Source organism: Microcaecilia unicolor, chromosome 6 (assembly GCF_901765095.1).
Source record: "Microcaecilia unicolor chromosome 6, aMicUni1.1, whole genome shotgun sequence".
Classification (NCBI taxonomy): domain Eukaryota; kingdom Metazoa; phylum Chordata; class Amphibia; order Gymnophiona; family Siphonopidae; genus Microcaecilia; species Microcaecilia unicolor.
The window spans coordinates 173227705-173247700 of record NC_044036.1 but is presented as its reverse complement, the minus strand read 5'-3'; the positions used below and the strand labels follow the sequence as shown (position 1 = coordinate 173247700).

The 19996-nt window shown below is 44.2% G+C and overlaps 1 protein-coding gene across 2 annotated transcripts in view; it reads left to right on the top strand.

Annotated features, from left to right (window-relative positions):
• IPPK (inositol-pentakisphosphate 2-kinase) overlaps positions 1-19996 on the top strand; it is a 121867-nt gene that overhangs the window by 57753 nt on the left and 44118 nt on the right. For both annotated transcript variants that reach the window (XM_030207118.1, XM_030207116.1), the window contains exons 8-9: positions 8874-8932; positions 17104-17176. In XM_030207118.1, the coding sequence (XP_030062978.1) occupies positions 8874-8932; positions 17104-17176 (132 nt within the window). The remainder of the gene's footprint in view (positions 1-8873; positions 8933-17103; positions 17177-19996) is intronic.

The following is a 19996-nucleotide window of genomic DNA, read 5'->3' as shown; positions in this document are numbered from 1 at the left end:
TGAAGGCGACCAAACAGTGTGACAAGGCGGTGACCGTAGCTAGAAGGTTGCTAGGCTGTATAGAGAGAGGTGTGACCAGCAGAAGAAAAGAGGTTTTAATTCCCCTGTATAAGTCATTGGTGAGACCCCACCTGGAGTATTGTGTTCAGTTTTGGAGGCCGTATCTTGCTAAGGATTTAAAAAGAATTGAAGCGGTGCAAAGAAAAGCTACGAGAATGGTATGGAATTAGCGTTACAAGACATATGAGGAGAGACTGGTGGACCTGAACATGTATACCCTGGAGGAAAGGGGAAACAGGGGTGATATGATACAGACGTTCAAATATTTGAAAGGTATTAATCCGCAAACGAACCTTTTCCGTAGGTGGGAAGGTGGTAGAACTACAGGACATGAAATGAGATTGAAGGGGGGCAGACTCAAGAAAAATGTCAGGAAGTATTTTTTCACGGAGAGTGGTGGGTACTTGGAATGCCCTCCCGCGGGAGGTGGTGGAGATGAAAACGGTAACTGAATTCAAACATGCGTGGGATAAACATAAAGGAATCCTGTTCAGAAGGAATGGATCCTCAGAAGCTTAGCCGAGATTGGGTGGCAGAGCCAGTGGTGGGAGGCGGGGCTAGTGCTGGGCAAGACTTCTACGGTCTGTGTCCTGAAAATGGCAGATGTTAAGGGAGGTAGCATTTCTGTGTCATATAGTGACTGCATCATGGAGCAGTTGGAACACAGGACTTTGTGCAAGGGGTAATGGGAGTGGAACTAGCACAAATTTGACACAATTGCTGAAGGAAGATATTGAGAAAAATTGCTGCAGTAGGCTTTAACTGTTAAGGCAAGATAATGATAAAAAATGTTGTTATAAACCAACAACAAAAACGAACAGGAATAGTTGCAAAGGTTAAAAGTTTACTTGAGGGATGGGCATTGTTTTAAAAATACCATCTTGGTATTCCAAACATTAAAACAAATATAAATAATGAAGGTTGAAGGATGACCAAACAGCTGCCAAGGTGAGATCAAAGAAGCTATTAAACCAAGATAGGATTTCTTTCCAAAATTGAAAGCAGATCCAAATAAAGAAAATAGTCAAGAGCATAAGTGCTGGCAAGACAGATGTAGAGCATTGAGGCAGGCAACTTTCTATAGAATCAAAAACACATAATATTTTTCAAGTACATTTTGAAGTGAGAAGCTTTGTGCAGTTGTTGATTGGATCACTAGATGCCCAAAGGGCACTTGGGAGGACCAGGCCATAGGATTTTTTACTTTGGTGTTTGCTGTAGTGGCTGTCCAGAAGATCTGCCGGTGAGGGGTTGAGGGTTTTACTCCAGATACTTTTCTCATACAAAAAAAGACAAGGGGAGTATGACTAATTCTCAATCTGTGAGATTTAAACAAATTTCTACTTGAAGAAAAATTTTGCATGGTTTCTGTACAATCACGTCTTCTTGTGATCCAGCTTAACGATTGGCTTTGCTCTCTAGATCTGAAGTAGGCATATACATGTATGCCTGTTCTTCCTGCACACAGAATGTTCCTGTGCTGCTACTGTGAGACTCTTCTTGGCTTTGGCCTTATGTCTTCATGAAATGCCTCAAAGTGGTAGCTGCAATGCTCCACAAGTGAGACATGCACATTTTTCCTTACCTCCAATTAGCCTCCCAAGAGCTGTCAGTCTTTCATACAGCTCCTAGAACACCTCGGTTTTGTGATAAACTACCCCAAATCACAACTTCAACCATCGAGATTTTCCTGAACACTACTCAGGGTTGAGCCTTCCTCCCTAAACCGAGAGCAAACATAATAATGTATCTCTCCTCTCAAGCTTCCAGATCCACCCAGATATCTGCTCATCAGATTCTCTGCATACTTGGCCACATGGCTTCAGCAGCCCATGTAACACTATTGGCTCATCTCTACTTTCGAATTCCTCAGTGCACCCTTTCCTCTCAGTGGTCCCAAGCCATGGGATTGCTCTCAGCCTGTGTTTGAGGTACCCTACAGCTATGCCACTCTCTACAATGGTGGATAGTTTCCCAGAATTTCACTCGGGGACTTCCGTTTCAGCCCCTCCCATATCACAAAGTTCTCACCATTGATGCCGCCATGGTAGGTTGGGTCTTCACACACAGGGTTCTTGGTCCCCACAGGAGAAACATTGAATCAGTCTCCTGGAATTGCATGCAGTCTCAAAAATTTCCAAGACCACATCCTAAATCAGATAATACTCATTCGCATGGACAGCCAGGTTGTGATATATTACATGAACAAGCAAGGGGGAACAGGTTCTTTCCACCTCTGTTGACAGGTAATACAGATATGGGCTTGGGCAGCTTCTCAAAAAAGCTCTATAAGAGCTGTTTATCTAGCTGGCAAGCAGAATGCTGTGGCAGACAAATTGAGCAGGGTCCTTCAGCCTCAAAAATGGTCCCTCGTTATGCCTATAGCTTGTCCAAGTATTCCAGCAGTGGGGGATCCCAGTGATAGACCTGTTCACTTTTCCACAGAACAAGCTTCCCTGCTTTTGTTCCAGAATCTGTGCTCCCAACTGATTTGCCCCAGATGCCTTCCTGTTCCATTGGGGAACGGATCTTCTATACATCTTTCCCCCACTGCCTCTCATTGGGGAAAAAAAACTCTTCTCAAACTGTCGAGATCAAGGGACCATGAGTCTTACTGCTCTCTACTGGCCATGTCAATTCTGGTTCCCTCTTCTAGAGTTCTTGTTCAAGGAACCATTGAGATCCTTTTCCAACTCTAATAATTCAGAAGGAGGGGGGTCCCTTCTCCATCCAGACCCTGACAGCTTGGCTCCTGGTGGGCTTACATCCTTAAACCTTCCAGACGGAATCTATGGAATAATCCTAATCTGTAGGAAACCATCTACACGGAAACATTACTGTTTCAAGTGGAGCCAGTGTGCAGCTACAAGGTTATCTCTTCCTACCCTTATGGAGTACCTCCTCCATCTTTTGGATTCTGGCCTCAAAACTATCTCAGTCAAAGTACACTTGAATGCCATTTGCGCTTTTCACTCTAGGGTTGTTGATAAACCAGTTTCCGTTCAGTTCATAAAAGGTTTATTTCCTACCAAACTTCCCATCAAGCCACCTCTTGTGGCATGGGATCTCAATTCCAATCTCATAGCTCTCATGAAACCTCCATTTGAACTACTCCATTCCTGTTCCCTGAAGTTCCTCACTTATAAAGTATTGTTCTTAATAGCACTTATTGCTGCCAGAAGACTAAGTGAACTTCAAGCCCTTGTGCAGACCCACCTTAAACCAGGTTCTACCACGACAGGGTTTTCAAAATGCACCCAAAATTCCTCCCTAAAGTGGTATCAGTAATCCACCTCAATCAGTCCATTGTACTTTTGTCTTCTTCCCTAAGCCGTACACTCATCCTGGAGAAGCAGCATTGCTTACCTTATTCTGTAAGCATGCTTTAGCTTATCTGGCATGTACAAAACCTCATAGGAAGTCCTCCCAGCTTTTTTATCCTTCGACCCTAACAGATTAGGGATTCCCGTGACCAAACATACTATCTTGACTTGGCCAGCTGACTACATCTCCTACACGTATGCTCAGTCTGGGCTGACCCTTCATGGCTGTGTCCCCCTGCTCACAGTGTAAAATCCATGGCAACTTCAGTAGCCTACTTCCGTTTTACCTCTATGGAGGAAATTTGCAAGATGACAGTGTGGTCTTCTACAAACAACCAGATAGGCAAGCTTTATATATACTATTTTAACTGTGTATCTTACTTAGTTTTCATACTTATGAAAAAGCATGGAGGAAAAGACTTTAGTATAATGTTAGTACCTTTTTAGTCAGTTAACAGATTAAAGGATTACCGATTTATTCCCATCATGAGTCTAAAAAATCCTCCACCTCCTTTTATTTTATTCTAGATTTCAATTTTTTTTTTTTAAAGTATCTGATTTAAAATGTTCCAAAATTTTCTCAGGTTTTTCCATATATAATGTCCTTATAATAAACATTAAACGTAGCAATGGATACTTTCTTAGTCGGCACGGCTCAACGGAGCCTCTCCGTTTCACTTAAATGCTTCCTCAGGAGCTGCTGAAACTGTTTTCTGCCAGCGCTGTTTATCAATCTGTCATTGCTTACGTCTAAATAATTGGGACATGTAGAGGGGCCTAATCAAAAGGGATGCCCAAGTTTTCCTGGGGACGTCCTCGCAGGACGGCCCCTTGAAGGGGCGGGGAAACCTGTATTATCAAAACAAGATGGGCGTCCTTCTTTCGTTTCGATAATATGGTCGGGGACGCCCAAATCCTCAAATTTAGGTCGACCTTAGAGATGGTCGTCCTTAGGAATTGGTCGTTTCTGATTTTCGGCGATAATGGAAACCGAGGATGCCCATCTCAGAAATTACCAAATCCAAGCCAATTGGTCATGGAAGGAGCCAGCATTCGTAGTGCACTGGCCCCCCTGACATGCCAGGACACCAACCGGGCACCCTTCACAAATTGCTCCCAAGTGCATAGCTCCCTTACCTTGTGTGCGGAGCCCCACAAACCCCACAACTGTATACCAGTACCATAGCCCTTAGGGGTGAAGGGGGGCACCTAGATGTGGGTACAGTGGGTTTGTGGTGGGCTCACATTTACCACCACAAGTGTAACAGGTGGGGGGGAAGGATGGGCCTGGGTCCGCTTGCCTGAAGTGTACTGCAGTACCCCCTAAAACTGCTCCTGGGACCTGCATACTTCTGCGAGGGACCTGAGTATGACATTTGAGGCTGGTACAAAATATTTTTAAAGTTGTTTTTTTGAGGGTGGGAGGCGGTTAGTAACCATTGGGGGAGTAAGGGGCGGTCATCCCCGATTCCCTTCGGTGGTCATCTGGTCAGTTCGGGCACCTTTTTGAGGCTTGGTCGTAAGAAAAAAGGGACCAAGTAAAGTCTGCCAAGTGCTCATCAGGGATGCCCTTCTTTTTTCCATTATGGGTCGAGGACGCCCATGTGTTAGACATGCCCAAGTCCTGCCTTCGCTATGCTTCCGACACGCCCCCGGCAACTTTGGTCGTTCCCACGACGGAAAGCAGTTGAGGACGCCCAAAATCGGCTTTCAATTATGCCGATTTGGTTGACCCTGTGAGAAGGATGCCCATCTCCCGATTTGTGTCGAAAGATGGGCACCCTTCTCTTTCGAAAATAAACCTGATATTCAGTAAAATATATGATCATAGTCCTATGGCAAAAAATCTTTAGAACAAAATACTGGGTTTCCATTTTGCTGCATATATCGATGCTTACTATGGAAGTCATTGTTCAAAAAAAGGCACCTGTGCATTTAATAAGAATGCTGACACCGAGGACCTTGTCCTTTCCAGCCTGACTGATGTAATTGGAAAATCCTTTATCATTATATAACTTTTAGTGAAGTGAGTACTTTTTATACAATTTCAAATGAATAAATCAACTGAATAAAATCCCCATTTCTTTAATAGAAAGTTTTCCAGTCACATTAAAATCCTTAGGTTGTGTGGTGTCCAAGCAGGATATTCATTGTTGCTCCCTATGTAACAATTCCCCCCCCCCCCCCCCCCTTCTGTCTAATACTTGATCTATCACAAAGTAACACAGTTCTTCAAACACTTGTTTCTTAGTCAAACAATGCATCACAATAGGCACGTCCTGTTTAGAATGTGTTAGATAAAATCTATGCTTATTCATCTTAACTTTAAATGGTCTGATGGTTTTACATAGGGAAGACCATCAAACCATTTAAAAATGACAGAATGCTTCCTTATATAGAATAGTCCCTTCTTCACTCTCACTGGGGAACAAACCAAACTTGTATTACAGTTATGGCCAAAAGTTTGCTACTACCACTTTTTTTTCATTTGTATTATACTTATTCAAAAGCAGGTGCACAAAACAATGCTTTTTAATAAAAATTATATGTTGCTTTCAACATTGTGTACAGAATGTTTTCTGCTGTCTTTAGTTGCACTGATAACCTTTGTTCTTGATGAATGTCTCTATGCTATCGGGCATTGATCTTGTCAGTTTTCTGCAGAACTCTGGTGTTATCTCCTGGATCCACATAGAAGACTGAATTAGGCTTTGCTGTTCTTTCTAGAGGCTATTTGTTAATGCTGTAGACTGTAACAGTGAAGTTTCAGAAAACCTCTGACAGAAAGCTCAAGTTTAAAACTATGAGGAAAAGATTTTACGCTATTTAAACTAGTTAATAAAGTTTGCTTTTTTTTATCAATCCGATTTTATCAGTCTACAGTTTCTCTCATCTCAGTCTTTAAATCAACAAAGCATAGAGCAAAATAATGTTTACTTACCCAGAAAAATGTTGTCCTCTTCTCAGAGCTCCTCAGGAAAAGATTAACTGGGACCTTTCCTCTCATATATAACTCTGATTCTAATGGGACTGCTTTGAATAGCTGCTTTGATAGATAACACAGTAATCAGATTGCCCTAATGACCTTTGCACTATTTTACCTTCCTCACAGTACCTTAACACTTAATTTAGACCCAGATGCACAAAGGTCCTCTTTAAGAATCTGTCTGTATTTCCAAATCGGTAAAAATTACCGATTTGGAAATAGAGGGATTCCCAAAGAGCCACGTGGAAATGAGCTGCTTGTTGCTTTTGTTACCCAGCTCATTTGAATGTGATATGGAGGAAACCAGTCGTCGAGCTCAGCATGTGCAGAACAGCCAATCGGTAAGCATGGCTGCTCTGTGCATGCTACATATAACTCTCATACATGTAGACAAGCTGCATGTATGAAAGCCAGCATAGCTTCCCGCTCCAAAATCTGCCTCGCTCTTCTAATGCCGGGCGCCTGCACTCTCCTGCTGGGGAGGAGGTGGGGGCGGGGGCCACGGTCTGCTGATGCTGGGAGCCTGCATTTTCTTGTGGTGGGGGGGGGGGGGGCTGGGGCTGCAGTCAGCTGATGCCTGGAGCCTGCACTCTCCTGCTGGGGGGGGTGGGGGGGGGAGCAGATCCCGAAACTCCACAGAACAAACGTAAGAGAACTTTTTTCTTTGGGTTCTTGCTCGTGCTCTCTTTCCCTCTGGAATTCATATTGCCCAGGCAGGAGTGGCAGAGGAGGCGGCTGCGGAGTGAAGAACTGTCAGGACTGACAGCTCCAGACCTCCCATTAAAATTTCCACGGTAAAGGTAGGGGCTGCTTGTGTGCATCATTCGGAAAATGGCTGTGAATTGCTTTGCATGCACATTTGTATAGTAATTACCTTATTATAATACCTTTGGATTTAGTTTTTGTTAGCTGCTACCATGACAGGAAAAGAGCTCGGAGAACTCTTTGTGCATGTCTGGCTGTACTCCTTGCTTGCTAAACTGGCTAGAACCAGTTTAAAAACCACATTGCTGGCTCCTTAGGTTTTGTGCATCTGGGCCTCACATCAGACGTACTTCTTCCTCTCCTTCTGGCAAAGAACAGAAAATAGCTTTCTTTTTAGGTCAGAAAGTTTGACCCCATTCTGCTGCTATCCCTTTTAATGCTCTAGGCTATAACAGCTAAATTTCTATTTCTGGTAGAAAGCTCAAGTTTAAAACTATGGGGAAAAGGGTTTTATACTATTTAAACTAGTTAATAAATAGTTTGCTTTTGATGTAGTGGAGTTGGAAAAAGGTACAAAGAAGGGTGACTAAGGTGATTTAAGGGGCTTGGAACCACACTTACATGAGGAAAGGCTAAACAGGTTAGGACTCTTCCACTTGGAGATATAAGGTTAGGACTCTTCCACTTGGAGATATAAGGATCTATAAAATCCCGAATGGAGTGTAACGGGTAACCACAAATCGGTTGTTTACTATTTCAAAAAGTAGAAAGACTAGGGGACACTCCATGAAGATGCATTGCAGCACATTAAAACAAATAGGAGAAAATATATATATTTTTTTCACTCATCGTACAGTTAAGCTGTGGAACTCATTGCTGGAGCAAATGGTAAAAGCAGTCAGTGTAGCTGGGTTTAAAAAGTCCATAAGCTTTTCTTAAGTTATGGTTTATATTTTAGACTTGATAATACCTCCTCTCACAAGGGGAACATTGGAGCAGTTTACAATATAAAATCAATCCAAGAGGCAAGAAAAAAACCTCAGGTTAATTAACAGGGATAATAGCAGAAAAGCACAGGGTAAGAAAGGGGTACATAGGCAAGAAGCAGGGAAGGAGGATAGGTACTAGTGCAGAAAACATGCAAGGCTGTAATCAGTATAGAGGTAACTCACCAAATGCCTGCTTAAGTCTTGAGGGCAGCTCTAAAGTTTGGTACAGAAGATTTGGTATGAAGTGGTGGTAGAAGTGAATTCCATGCTAGTGGGGTAACACAATAAATGGCACAATTATGAGTTGATTCGAGTTTTGCATGAGAGGTGGGGGACACCTATCGGCCGGCATCCATCGTGGAGTGAGCGCAGGGCTTTAGCTAGGGCGTGAGGTAGATGTGGGGAAAGCCATCGCTTATCTCTGAGTTAAGTAGCATGCAATCTTTCTACTTTTTGGGACTCTGCCAGATATTTGTGACCAGGATTGGATTAACTAAGAAGTTTAATATTCTATATTTATGGAATGTTAGGGTGGGTTATTAGTTGTCCCTAGAATTTTTATGCTGCTGTTTTTTAAAGTGAGTATTTGTATTTTCATTTGAGTGTAAAATTGTATATGTTAGATATACTGTAAATTCTAGATTAGAATAATGCAGAGAACTTGTGAGTACAAATATTCATTTGCCAAGAGTTTATGTATGGAAGGTTTTATTTGTGATTTTTGTAATGCAACTGGAACTCCTACTGGTAAATTGAACTATCAATACCAAATTCAGATCTTGAATCTTAAGTGTTTTTTTGTTTATGCAGGTGGCCAAAGGAAAATGGAAATGGATCAGTAAATACTGCCCCTTGGATCTCTTTTCAGGGTGAGAACAATCCTATTTAGTTCATGATGATTTTTGTATATATATGTATCTGGATTTATTTTCTGCCTTTTTGAAGAAATTCTTCCAAAGTAGTGTACAGCAAGTATAAGATGGACATAAATAATGTAGAATTACAACAGTAAAATATTCTTCCACTACTACACATCACAGCATAATAACAATATGTAATTAGAGGTATGTTGCTTACAATGTCCTGACTATCAGGGTGGGATTTAGAGTAAAATTAGAGCTGGTCGGCATTAAAACAGGCTTTTTATGTTGTAGATTCACTGAGAACACAAACTTTGATGCAAATATTTTTTGCATAGAATACCGGAAAAGTGTATTAAAAATGTACATTGCCCTGCAAAAGTATATAGCCTTCTACATTTATTAATCTTCTGTCTGCATTTTAAAATTCATCCAAAATCAGTGTACAAACAATAAACACAGAAGGTATGTTCATAATAATCTCCAGTTTTGAAGGACTAACTATGAGAGTCTAAACATCTGTGAAAATGCCACATATTGCATAAGGATAACATGACGGGCTTTCTAAAGCTAGGACATTTTATCGCAGCCTAGCTGTCATATGACCCTGCACTGTGGTGTTTTAAGATTCTAGGCAAGCTCAACTAGGATTTCTTGTTACCTTCCTTAGGACCAAGCTTGCACCTAGCTCTCTCATACTATTATATTCCCAATGTAATAAGAAAAAATCCCACAAAACTTTGAGGGGCTTGTATGTTTGTATGTGGTGCTCCCTAACAGCAGAAATCTGTGTGCATTATGAGCAAAGGCTGTGTTTGCTAATTGTTGAGGTCGTGCCCAGCATGTCCTGTGGAATTAACACGTGAACGTGTGCATTAGCATGTGTAGAACCTGATCACAAAAGTGAGACTGCATTTGGCACCTCTTCTTGAGGATGTGCTAAATGAAACTGCGCTAGTTGTGCAAATGAAGGTTAGCACATGTTAAATACTTTGTGCTCACTGCAGTAAGCAGTCCTACACTCATTCCATACTTGTGACCTGCCTAGTTCCTGCCCCCTAACACAATATGTAGTTAACACACAAATTAGTGCATGCAAACAGCCTCTTTGGCAGCTGGTAGAGCACTTCTGCATTAGTGGTTTTTGGGCTTTAATTCACGCATTAAAAGCTTGATGCACTTACATACACCAGAGAGAGGGGGAGGTATCTCTGTCACACACACACACACACTCACTCTCTCTCTCACAGTCAGTCTTTCTCTCTCTCACTCTCTCACACTGTCTCACACTGTATCACATTCACTCTCTGTGTCACACAGTCACTCACACACTCTCTTGGTCTCATACACTCAGTCTCAGAGTCTGTCTCTCACACACACTCTCACACACACTGTATCTGTGTGAAACACACTCTCTCACACTGTCTCTCACATATGCACTTGCACACACTCTCATTCTCACACACACACACTCTCTCTCACAGACACACTCGCACCCAGACTCTCTCTCTCTCTCACACACACACACTCGCACATTCACTCACTCTCTCACACACAAGTCACTCTCACATACACTCTCTCAAACATACACACTCCGAAGAAAACCTTGCTAGCGCCTGTTTCATTTGTGTCAGAAACGGGCCTTTTTTACTAGTATACTGATAACTTAGTACAACCCCCATGCAGACATCTCATTGATTTTTAATGTAAAGCCTAAGAACAGCTGAAGACATACACATGAATGATCTTTATGAAGATGGATGTAGATGTAAGCAGTGGGGTGGGGTGGATCACTGGGGCCACGATCTGCCCAACATTTTGTTCTATATGGTATCACTAACTATAGACACCAAAAATTCAAGAAAGACTGGTGGTACATGGAAGCAAATACACAAAACCAGTAAATTACCATAATTAAAAAGTAAAGTATATGCATACAAGCACTGAAAGAAACAGGGAAGAGTGCGCTTTATCCGGTGAAGGTCTCTTGTTAATCAGTTCCTCTTTATTCTTCCTTTAACAGCTTAGGAACTTGCAGGGGAGGTTTTAAATCTTCTCCCTTCAGAGCTCTGGTTTGTGCTGCCCAAAAGAAAGCATAGACAAAAAAAATGAAGGAAGTTACCTGTAACGGGAGTTTGCCACGGGCAGCAGGATAAATCAGCCATATATAGGTAATGACATCCGACAGAAATGCTGTCTAGTAGCTCAGAGAATTTTTTTTTTTTTTTTTAAATCCCTCTGAGCATGTGCAGTAGTTGCCCGTGCTGGGGCGAGTCCCGGTGATCCCACATCCTGCTTCAGTCAATCCCTTGGTAGGTATGGATTCTCCGAGGGGAGGTGGGTGGGTTGTGTGGCTGACTTATCCTGCTGTCCACGGAGAACTCCCATTATAGGTAAGCAACTTCGTTTTCTCGATGTATCAGCCACATATGTGTGTGTTTATTTTTATTTTTTATTTTTTTTTTGTGAGGTATATGCCCCCTCGTGATGCAACATGGGTATATGTGCGGAGCCATGGGCCACCCTGGGAGTCCTGTGCCCTCTCTGGTGCCGCTATCTTTTAAGTACTGGTGGCTTAATCAGTATACCATAATTGTGCTAGTTCGGGAGACCGATGGTTGGAGGCAGAGCAGCGTAATATATCACTGGAGGGGCCCAATCTGATCAGGAAATTGTGTGCCAGTGTTCCTGGGACCAGATATGGGATTGTGGATATAGTAGGAAATCAGTGGTATGAGCCTGTGGCATCGCCGATACAGGGTCTGTGGTTATACAGTTCCAGGCCACCGTCCCGGAAGGCTGACTGGGGAGTGGGTGGGGAGGGTGCCCTCCAGAGGTTTGTCTCTGAGGAGGGTGTTGTGTATGCTCTAGTGGAGGCGATGTTCCCTTGATGGAGGGAAGATGGCAAGGTTGTTGCACAGTTAAATCACTAGTGTTTTGAGTGTCCATCCAGTTTTTGATCAAGTGACTGTCTCCAGTGCAACAGCAGTCTTGAGAACTGTGGGAGAGTGAGTAGATGCCACAAATTGAAGCTGTGTTGCATCATAGTTGTGGTAGGATATGTGAAAAACCGAGTTGGGTGTCTCACAGCAGACAGTACAAGTGTTTTGAGGTGGTATAGAATAGCCTCACTTCTGGGAGGAGTTGTGAGGAAGGTGTGGGCTGGTGGAGATCGTAAGTAAGGGGTGATGCAGGAATTGCATTTGATCTAAAGTTATGCATGAGGTCATGGAGTGTTAATTGATCTGTCCAGGTTCCCCAGGATATTATTGGGATTTGTACCTTGGTAGCTCTGGTTCAGAGCTGAGTGCCCACCACCTTTAGCGTATTCTTCCCCCTCTGTGGATTTGACAGGGGATCTTTGAAGTATGTGAGTACCCCGGCCTTGGCATAGCGGAGTCAACTGGAGGGCTATCAAGCCCTGAGTCCTATTTCAGCAGTGGTCAGTTCAGATCCCAAGTATTGGGGAGACGCAGACTGTTGGGCACATAGGCGCCGTTTGTTTCAAAATCCATTGGGGGGGGGGAACTGCTCCTATGCACCCCACCTAGCTACACCTCTGATGTCTCTGCTTGACGTTAGAGGTGGTACTAAACCCAGTGAATATTACCTCTCTCTGGACACATTTAGGGAGTTTAGTATTGGGGGTGCAGTGGCACCTGCCGGGCTGGCGCCCTGGGGTGGGAGCCCTCAATCAGCAGGCTTAGCAGAGTGCACTTGAAGGTTTTTTTTTTTTTTTTTGGAGGCCCCTAGTTCTCCTGTGAGTAGGTGGAGTAGCCCCTAGTACTACTAGTCTAGTAGATAGATTGCAGTATCTCTGTAAGGAAGAGCCTCTGCATGATTGTGGCACATGTGTGTTCATGTGGACCATGCATGGACATAGTTTAGGTGAGATCGGACAGGGTTGCAGGCTGTGCCTGCTTGGACTGTGTTTTGGTGAGATTGGACCAGGGCATGGTGAGGGCTGCAGTCTTTGCCTGATAGGTTGCAAGTCTGGTGGGTAGAAGGTGAAAACCTCCCGGGCGCATTCTCCGATTGTCAGAGCAGCATGGAGCGATGGTGTCCCAGATGTTAGTTCCTGTTAGGTGGTCCTATGGCATGCACAATTGAAAGCTTTTGTTCCAGGTATGGCTGTAAGTGATGGTCGCACCAGAGGTCATCAGCTCTAGAATACCTTAATTTTATTAAATTATCTATTCTTTCACCACTGATGATTTGACCAACAGTACATGTGAGGTCTGTGAGAAGCGTAGCCAGGCTATGATGTCTGGGACATCAGGAAGAATCTGAGGGGCGGATTGTTGGTTTCACATGCTGGTTTCGTAACGACTATCTTCCACTGGCACATTGGTGGTGACCTGGTGGACAGTCTGCCCTGAAGTCAGAGAGTTGCTTGGAGAGAAGACTAGAGAGATCTCGTTGCTGGGACATGTTGCTGGTGTTAAAGTAGTGGTTAGGGGCAGCACGCCTGTGTTAGAGTGTCAGCCAGGGGATCTCAGGTTTATTTTTATTTTGTTTACTTATTTGATGCATATAGCCCCCGCTGTAGAGCAGTTTCCTGACCTTCACCTTCTTCCTTTCTTTGTTTTGAGGAGCCAATCAGCAGTGTCGGGCTGCATTGACAGTTCCCGGTTCTGGGTTCTTTAGGCTCTGCGAAACGCCTAAGAATTTGGTGTTCAGATCCATGCCTGTGTGCCTGGATGGGCAGTCTGCTGGCACACAGCAGAAATGATAGTGCGGAACAAGGAAGTAACCTCTTGTTGCAGAGGAGAGTGGAAGGCGTCAGAAGGGTGGGCACAGATGTCATTCATGAGGGTGACGGCAGAGTCTCTGTGGTACAGAGGCACAAGTGAGTTCTTAATGGCTCTGGATTCCAGGTGTCTGGGCCATTCAGCAGGTGTGGCCAGGTCCTCCGGGTCCTCCTCACCTCAGGACATGACCCTCCTTGAGGTCCCAGTGGTAAAGCCCTTGAGGAGGTGTGGCTAGACTCCCTCACTAGTGGTTAGTGCAGTGGACTTTGATCCTGGGGAACTGAGTTCAATTCCCACTGTAGCTGCTTGTGACGCTGGGCAAGTCACTTAACCCTCCATTGCCCCTAGTACAAAATAAGTACCTGAATATATGTAAACCGCTTTGAATATAGTTGTAAAAACCTCAGAAAGTTGGTTTATCAAGTCCCATTTCCCTTACCCCCGCCCCTGGTTTGTCCTCCGTTTAGGGCGGGACCATTTCTGGGTTCTTGGTGGCTGAGTAACTGAGGAGACGATTCAGGGCTAAGGCAGGGGTCACTGATTAACAGCAGCTCCAGCCTTGGCAAGCAGCAAAAGGAGGCCTGGTTGTGGAGCAGGAGAAGCTGTCGTTTTCAGCATAGGGCTCCGTATCACCTTGTGTAGGAACAGTGTCCTAGAGAAAGTTTCACCTGTGTATCTGGGCGCTGAGACATGCGGTCATGGTGCAAACAGGCAGGACAGGGTCTGTAATTACTTGCAGCTTGGTGCAAGAACAGTATCCTGGAGAGTGTTTTGCTTGTGCAAGTGGGTGCAGAGACATGCGGCCCTAATGCAAGAAGGCAAGCCTGTACATGTGGTTGCAGAGATGTGTGGCTACAGAGCAAATAGGCAGATCGAGGTCTGGTAGTCCTATATATTCGACCTACACCTCTTGAGTCTGGAGCTTCCGCATCCAGGTGTTGGTATCCTGAAGATTGTTTCTTGGTAATGTAAGTTCATTGAGCAGATTGAATATTTGTTGGAGAGCTGAAGAAAATCCGACTGTTGGGAATGGTGGAAAACTTAGACTGAGGATCACTGGAACTCGCCTAGCAGAGGCAACTACTGCACATGCTCAGAGTGATTAAAAAAAAAAATTCTGTCTGAGCTATTGGAGAGCATTTCCATTCAGTGGGCTGTTGGGATGACATCAGCTATATGTATGTGGCTGATGCATCCTGCTTGTCCTGGGAGAACTACCAGTTTAAAGTTCACTGGAAAGTTCAAAGTACAGTTTACAGTTTTTTCACACTTTGGCTGACAGGCTCAGCATGTCTTCTTAGCTGAGCCTTGTCCCTCCACCCTCTCACTGGCAATTAACATTTGATGCCACCCGCAGGGACAGTGTGAAAAGGGAGGGGGGGGGAAGGTTTCTTCAGGTCTTAAAGCACAGACTTGCTAGTTCCATTCACTCCAGAGCAACCTCCATTTCTTCCTGTTCTTCTGGCACAGGTATCTCTGAGACAGTGGAGATATTCCCTGATCTTCCAGTCTATCTCTCCTCCCTCTTCTTCCTTTTCACAGTTCTTATTAGCCCATGGGGCCCCCTTCCCCCTCCCAGCACCATCAGCTGTCAATATTATATTGCTCAGTAAGCCAGGGAGCTTTTGCTATATCTGGATCCTGGTCTGCCCCTGCCGATCTGCTCTGCAGTTGCCAAGGAGTATCTGACAGTCTGGATCCCCTCCCTTTCCTCAGCCAGACCAGGGGGGGGTTTAAACTCCCTTATGATTCTTTGCAGGGGAAGTGGGGAACAGGGCTCAGATCTGTCCCTGATTTGCTTGTCATTTCCTTGCTGAGCCACTGAGTCATTACTATCTACCTATCTGTCTATGTACATACACCAAACAAATTGTTTATTATTACAAAAGAGGACAGTTATCAAAGTATTAATTTAAATTTTTTAAGAAACAGGAGAGCCCTCAGTTAAATGTCCCACATTACGCAGCTTGATCAAGTGGACATAATTTTTTTTCTTCGGGCACACTCCAAGTGCACAACACAAACCATTTTGCATGTATCCTTTTGTGAATCAATGTGCAAAAATGTGATAAACACTCTAAATACTAATCCACATTGTCCTTTTTGTATCAGTGAGACTTAAAATACTTCCTTAATAAGCTTTAAATGTACTTATCTGGAGTCCATAACACCAACATACTTATCTGAAGTCCATAACAATGCCATGTATCTTCTGCACGCCAGAATTTCAGACTCCAAGCTTCAGACTCTCATGAAAATGTGTTTATGCTTACTAAGAGAAGTCACCGAGATACATGCCGTGGGTGGGATCTGGGCATGACATGGGAGGTGTGGCTGATTTGTGACAGCTAGCGACTGCTAATAGTGTAGCTGAGCTTACTGCCAACTCAAGAGAAGTGATAAGTGCAACTGCTTTGTACTGGCAGTTCCATAGTGCAGCAGCTGACAGGTCAAGTGCATGGCGATGCAGCCCCTGGCAATTCCGATTCCCATCCCAACATGAAAGGACCCTTGCAATCCCACTATGACTTGAAACACTCCTGATTGCCACCCTGAGAGCAAGCCCTACCCTCAAGAGGAGGCTTTAAGGGCACTTGGGCTTCCTGCACAAGGTAGCACAGCCCACCTCTGAATGGTGGCAGTGAAACATGATTCTCCCCAGCACATATGCCCATGAGGGACAGCCCCCACATATAGTCCTCCCAATCGGATGATCCTTTTTCAGCTCTTGCCCATCTCAGAATGGTGCCTATGACCCCTAGCGGTAGTTTTGTGGTATTGCCACTAGGAACTAATCTGCCACATAAGTAGAGTGTGCCATTTTGACCCTGAGCGGCAAGAGGGCAGGAGTGGAGAGCTCACTTCTAGCAATACCTTGGGAAATGCTAGGGTGAGGGTTATGTGCTGGGTTGGGAGGGTCTGGTTTCACTGCCATAAGCTGTGACTTTTGTTTTTTGTTGACTGTTGGGTCCGTGGTAAGTGCTGCAGCAGCGCATAACACAGGCCCATGCAGTAATGCAGAACAGGCTTGCTATGCCCCTAAAATTTACCACATGGGCTTTGTATTTACCATATGTTGAGACTTACACTTAAGTTTTTACACTTATTGCATCTTTTATCACATTTGCGCCTCATGGATTGGTCAAGTCAAGGTGCAACATACTTAAATCAGGTCTGCCCTCTGGAGAATAGCATATAGAATAAAAAGTGTGCCCATCCCCCCTTTTTTAATATTGATGTTTCTGCTTACCTTATGTGTTTTTAAAATCTTGCTTTTAATATATGGTTTAAGCTTCATTTGAAACCTGGGTTTATATTCTTTAGCTGAGTAATTGGCTGCAAAAAAACATATTAACTGCATTTGTAAATAAAATATGCTGTAACTTTTATTTCAAGTGAGGTCTAAATTTAAATTGTTTTTTCTTTCAGAAATAAACAGAGAATGTACTTTGCTTTGATGAGTTTACTACAGGAGGCACAAAACAATTTAAAAATATTTAAGGTAAGATTTAATAACATGTTTGTGTGCATATTCATAAACTTACCACTGACAAGTCTGGTCTGTGGAATAGATGTATCTCTCTTCCACCAATAGACGTAAATTCTGTGTTTGAAAATAATGTAGGTTAGGGCTGACCTTTATTACCAACCAGTTACATTCTTTAGTTATGATTTTGAATATTGTACATCTTTAAATTTTCTTCCTTGTCGTCTGGGCTGTACCATTCTGCACAGTTGTGTGTTATCCCTTTCTACAGGTAGAGAAAATACTGATCTTTACCATTGACTTCAGTGGTATGCCTAGTGGTGCCGAGTGAAAAGAATCCAATATTTTCTCTACCTTAAGCAGATGATAGGTTGTGCTCCTGGTCCCTGGCCTAGCTTCCTGCTCTGCTGGCCTCCTGTTCCGTGGGATCTAAATATCCTTACATCTCCAATTAAAGTGCTATTTGAACCAATGGAAATCTCATCTTTCAAGAATCTAATCTGTAAGTTACTCTTTCAGGAAGTTATTACTTCAACTTGAAGAATTGGTGAACTTCAATCCTTAATTATGAACCTTATACCCAGTTCCATCATTAAAATAGTGGAAGAGTAGCCTAATGGTTAAAGTAATGGGCTGAGAACCATGAAGGCCAGGTTCTAATTTTTCTGCTGGCTGCTTGTGATCTTGAGCAAGTTACCCAACCCTCCATTTTATCGGGTAAAAACATAGACTATACAGCAAAGTACATACTGCACCTGAATGTAGTTTATTTTGAACTACTAAGAAAAGCATGAGCTAAATCCAAAGCTGGTTATACCTTTCTCTAAGGACAAGCAGACCATCGTATTCTCACAGCTAGGTGACTTCATCTGACGGAGCCTGGTGCGGACACTGACTAGTGAGACTGAGAATTTTCTAGTAGTGTCTCAAAACAAATTCGCTGGTGCCTTCCTGCCACACTAGCATGGGTCCCTCAGTCTCGTTTTTTCACGGAGCAGGGAGGACACGTTTTGTATTTTCCTCATAGTGCGCTATCTCCCTTTCACAGTGCCTTTGCTTGCAAGTATTTTTCCTTTTCTTTTTTATTTGCCCTGTATTTTAATTAGTTGTTTTGGCTCTTAAAGTTTCCTTTATTTTTCATGAGCTCCTAGGCCCATTTAGGCTGAAGCACCGACCTTAACTTGAACACTGCCCCTTTTTCAGTTCACAATTCAGGAATTAAATTTGGCCGCAATTCTTTTCTTGATGTCCCAGAAGATCCCCAGTGGCTTCAAAAGGTGCATCCAATGTAATCTAGCTATTTCTGTGACAGTCCAGACCAGCACTCTTGGTGCATCGGGTGCCTTGAGCCTGACCATGAGTCTTATTCTTGTTCTTTCTGTTTAATAATGCATTTGAGGACACAGAGAGCATGGCAGTTCCAACAGGGGAAAATGTTTGGCTGTTCGAAGGCCAGTACATCATCTGCACTGGAAGCATTGACCTTGATGGCTGCCAAGGCATCCACTGGGAGTGCACCGGCATTGAAAGTGTCTCCACCTCTTTCAACATTAGATGCTGAGAGCAGGCCCGGGGACCCGTCTGCATCAGACCAGACACAGAGGACAAGCACCGAAGGACCACGATGCTGAGCATTTGGGGAAGCCCAAGAAGCACACGCATTGGTTCTCACCTCATGGTACCAGGAACACTGGGGCATCGGCTTTACCGTTACCCAAAAAGCGCCAGCAATGAGAAGAATGCTCCCCCTCTTTGGAAGAGGTACCGGTGTGCAGCCAGGTCACCACTACTGGTTTGGCACCGACCCTTTCTCAGGGACCTCTCTCCCGGCTCCTCTGCCTTTGCCAGTGCCTTCCTTTGATCGGTTCCGAGCCATGCTCAGGAAGGAACTGGAACAGATGCTGCAGCTGCAAGCCAGTAAGGCATTGGGGGTGTTTGTGCCAGCTGCAGATCAACCCCAGATTCTTCCTGAGGCTCAGCCCATGCCTGGGCGGGGATCCTCGATGCCAACACCTCAAAGAGTGTCAACATTGACACACACAGTACCGCTCTTGATGTCAGGAAAGGAAGCTTCCCTGGAATCGGAGAGTAGGGCTGTACCTTGGTGCTCTTCAGAGCGTGGACATGGTTTCACTGAGTTGAAGCAGGCACAGACTCAGCCAGCCAGGTCTGAGTATGGTGAGGAGTCTGAGGGGGATTCAAAGGGAGGACCCGCACTACTACTCAGAGGAGGAGTCTTATGGGTCTGATCTCTCCCCATCTCAAGAAAGATGTAAATCTCCACCTGAAGGCCTCTTTCACTGTTCTATAGAAAATGGCTTCTGCCATCCCATATATGTTAGATAGAGGAAGAGCCTAGGGCAGATATGTTCTGTCTTAGATTAGGAGTCTCTTCCTGAGGAAAGAGTGCCACAGTACCATTGCACCATCCTTAAAGATGCACTGACAAAGAACTGGGAATCTTCCCTCTCAGTGAGGGATACGCAGTATCGTATCCAGAAGGCTCCTGGATTCAAGAGCAACCAGCTGCCTCACTGCTCTCTGGAGGTTGATGACTGCAAACAAGCTTAAGGGTTCCAGGACTCATGCCTTGGTGCCCCCAGGTAGAGAACCTCAGAAACTGAACTCGTTTGAGAGGAAACAGGCCTCAGTGCTGCTTGCTGCATCCAGTTCTACCAGCTCTATATGAGCCTTTACTTGCAGTCTTTAGTCTGCAGTACACTACGTCTTGTGGATTCTGTCCCATTGGAGCAAGCCACAGAGCTTCACCAGTTAGCCAGTATCAACTGAAGTGTAAAATATATCTGGCCAGGGGCATGTTCGACTCTTGATATG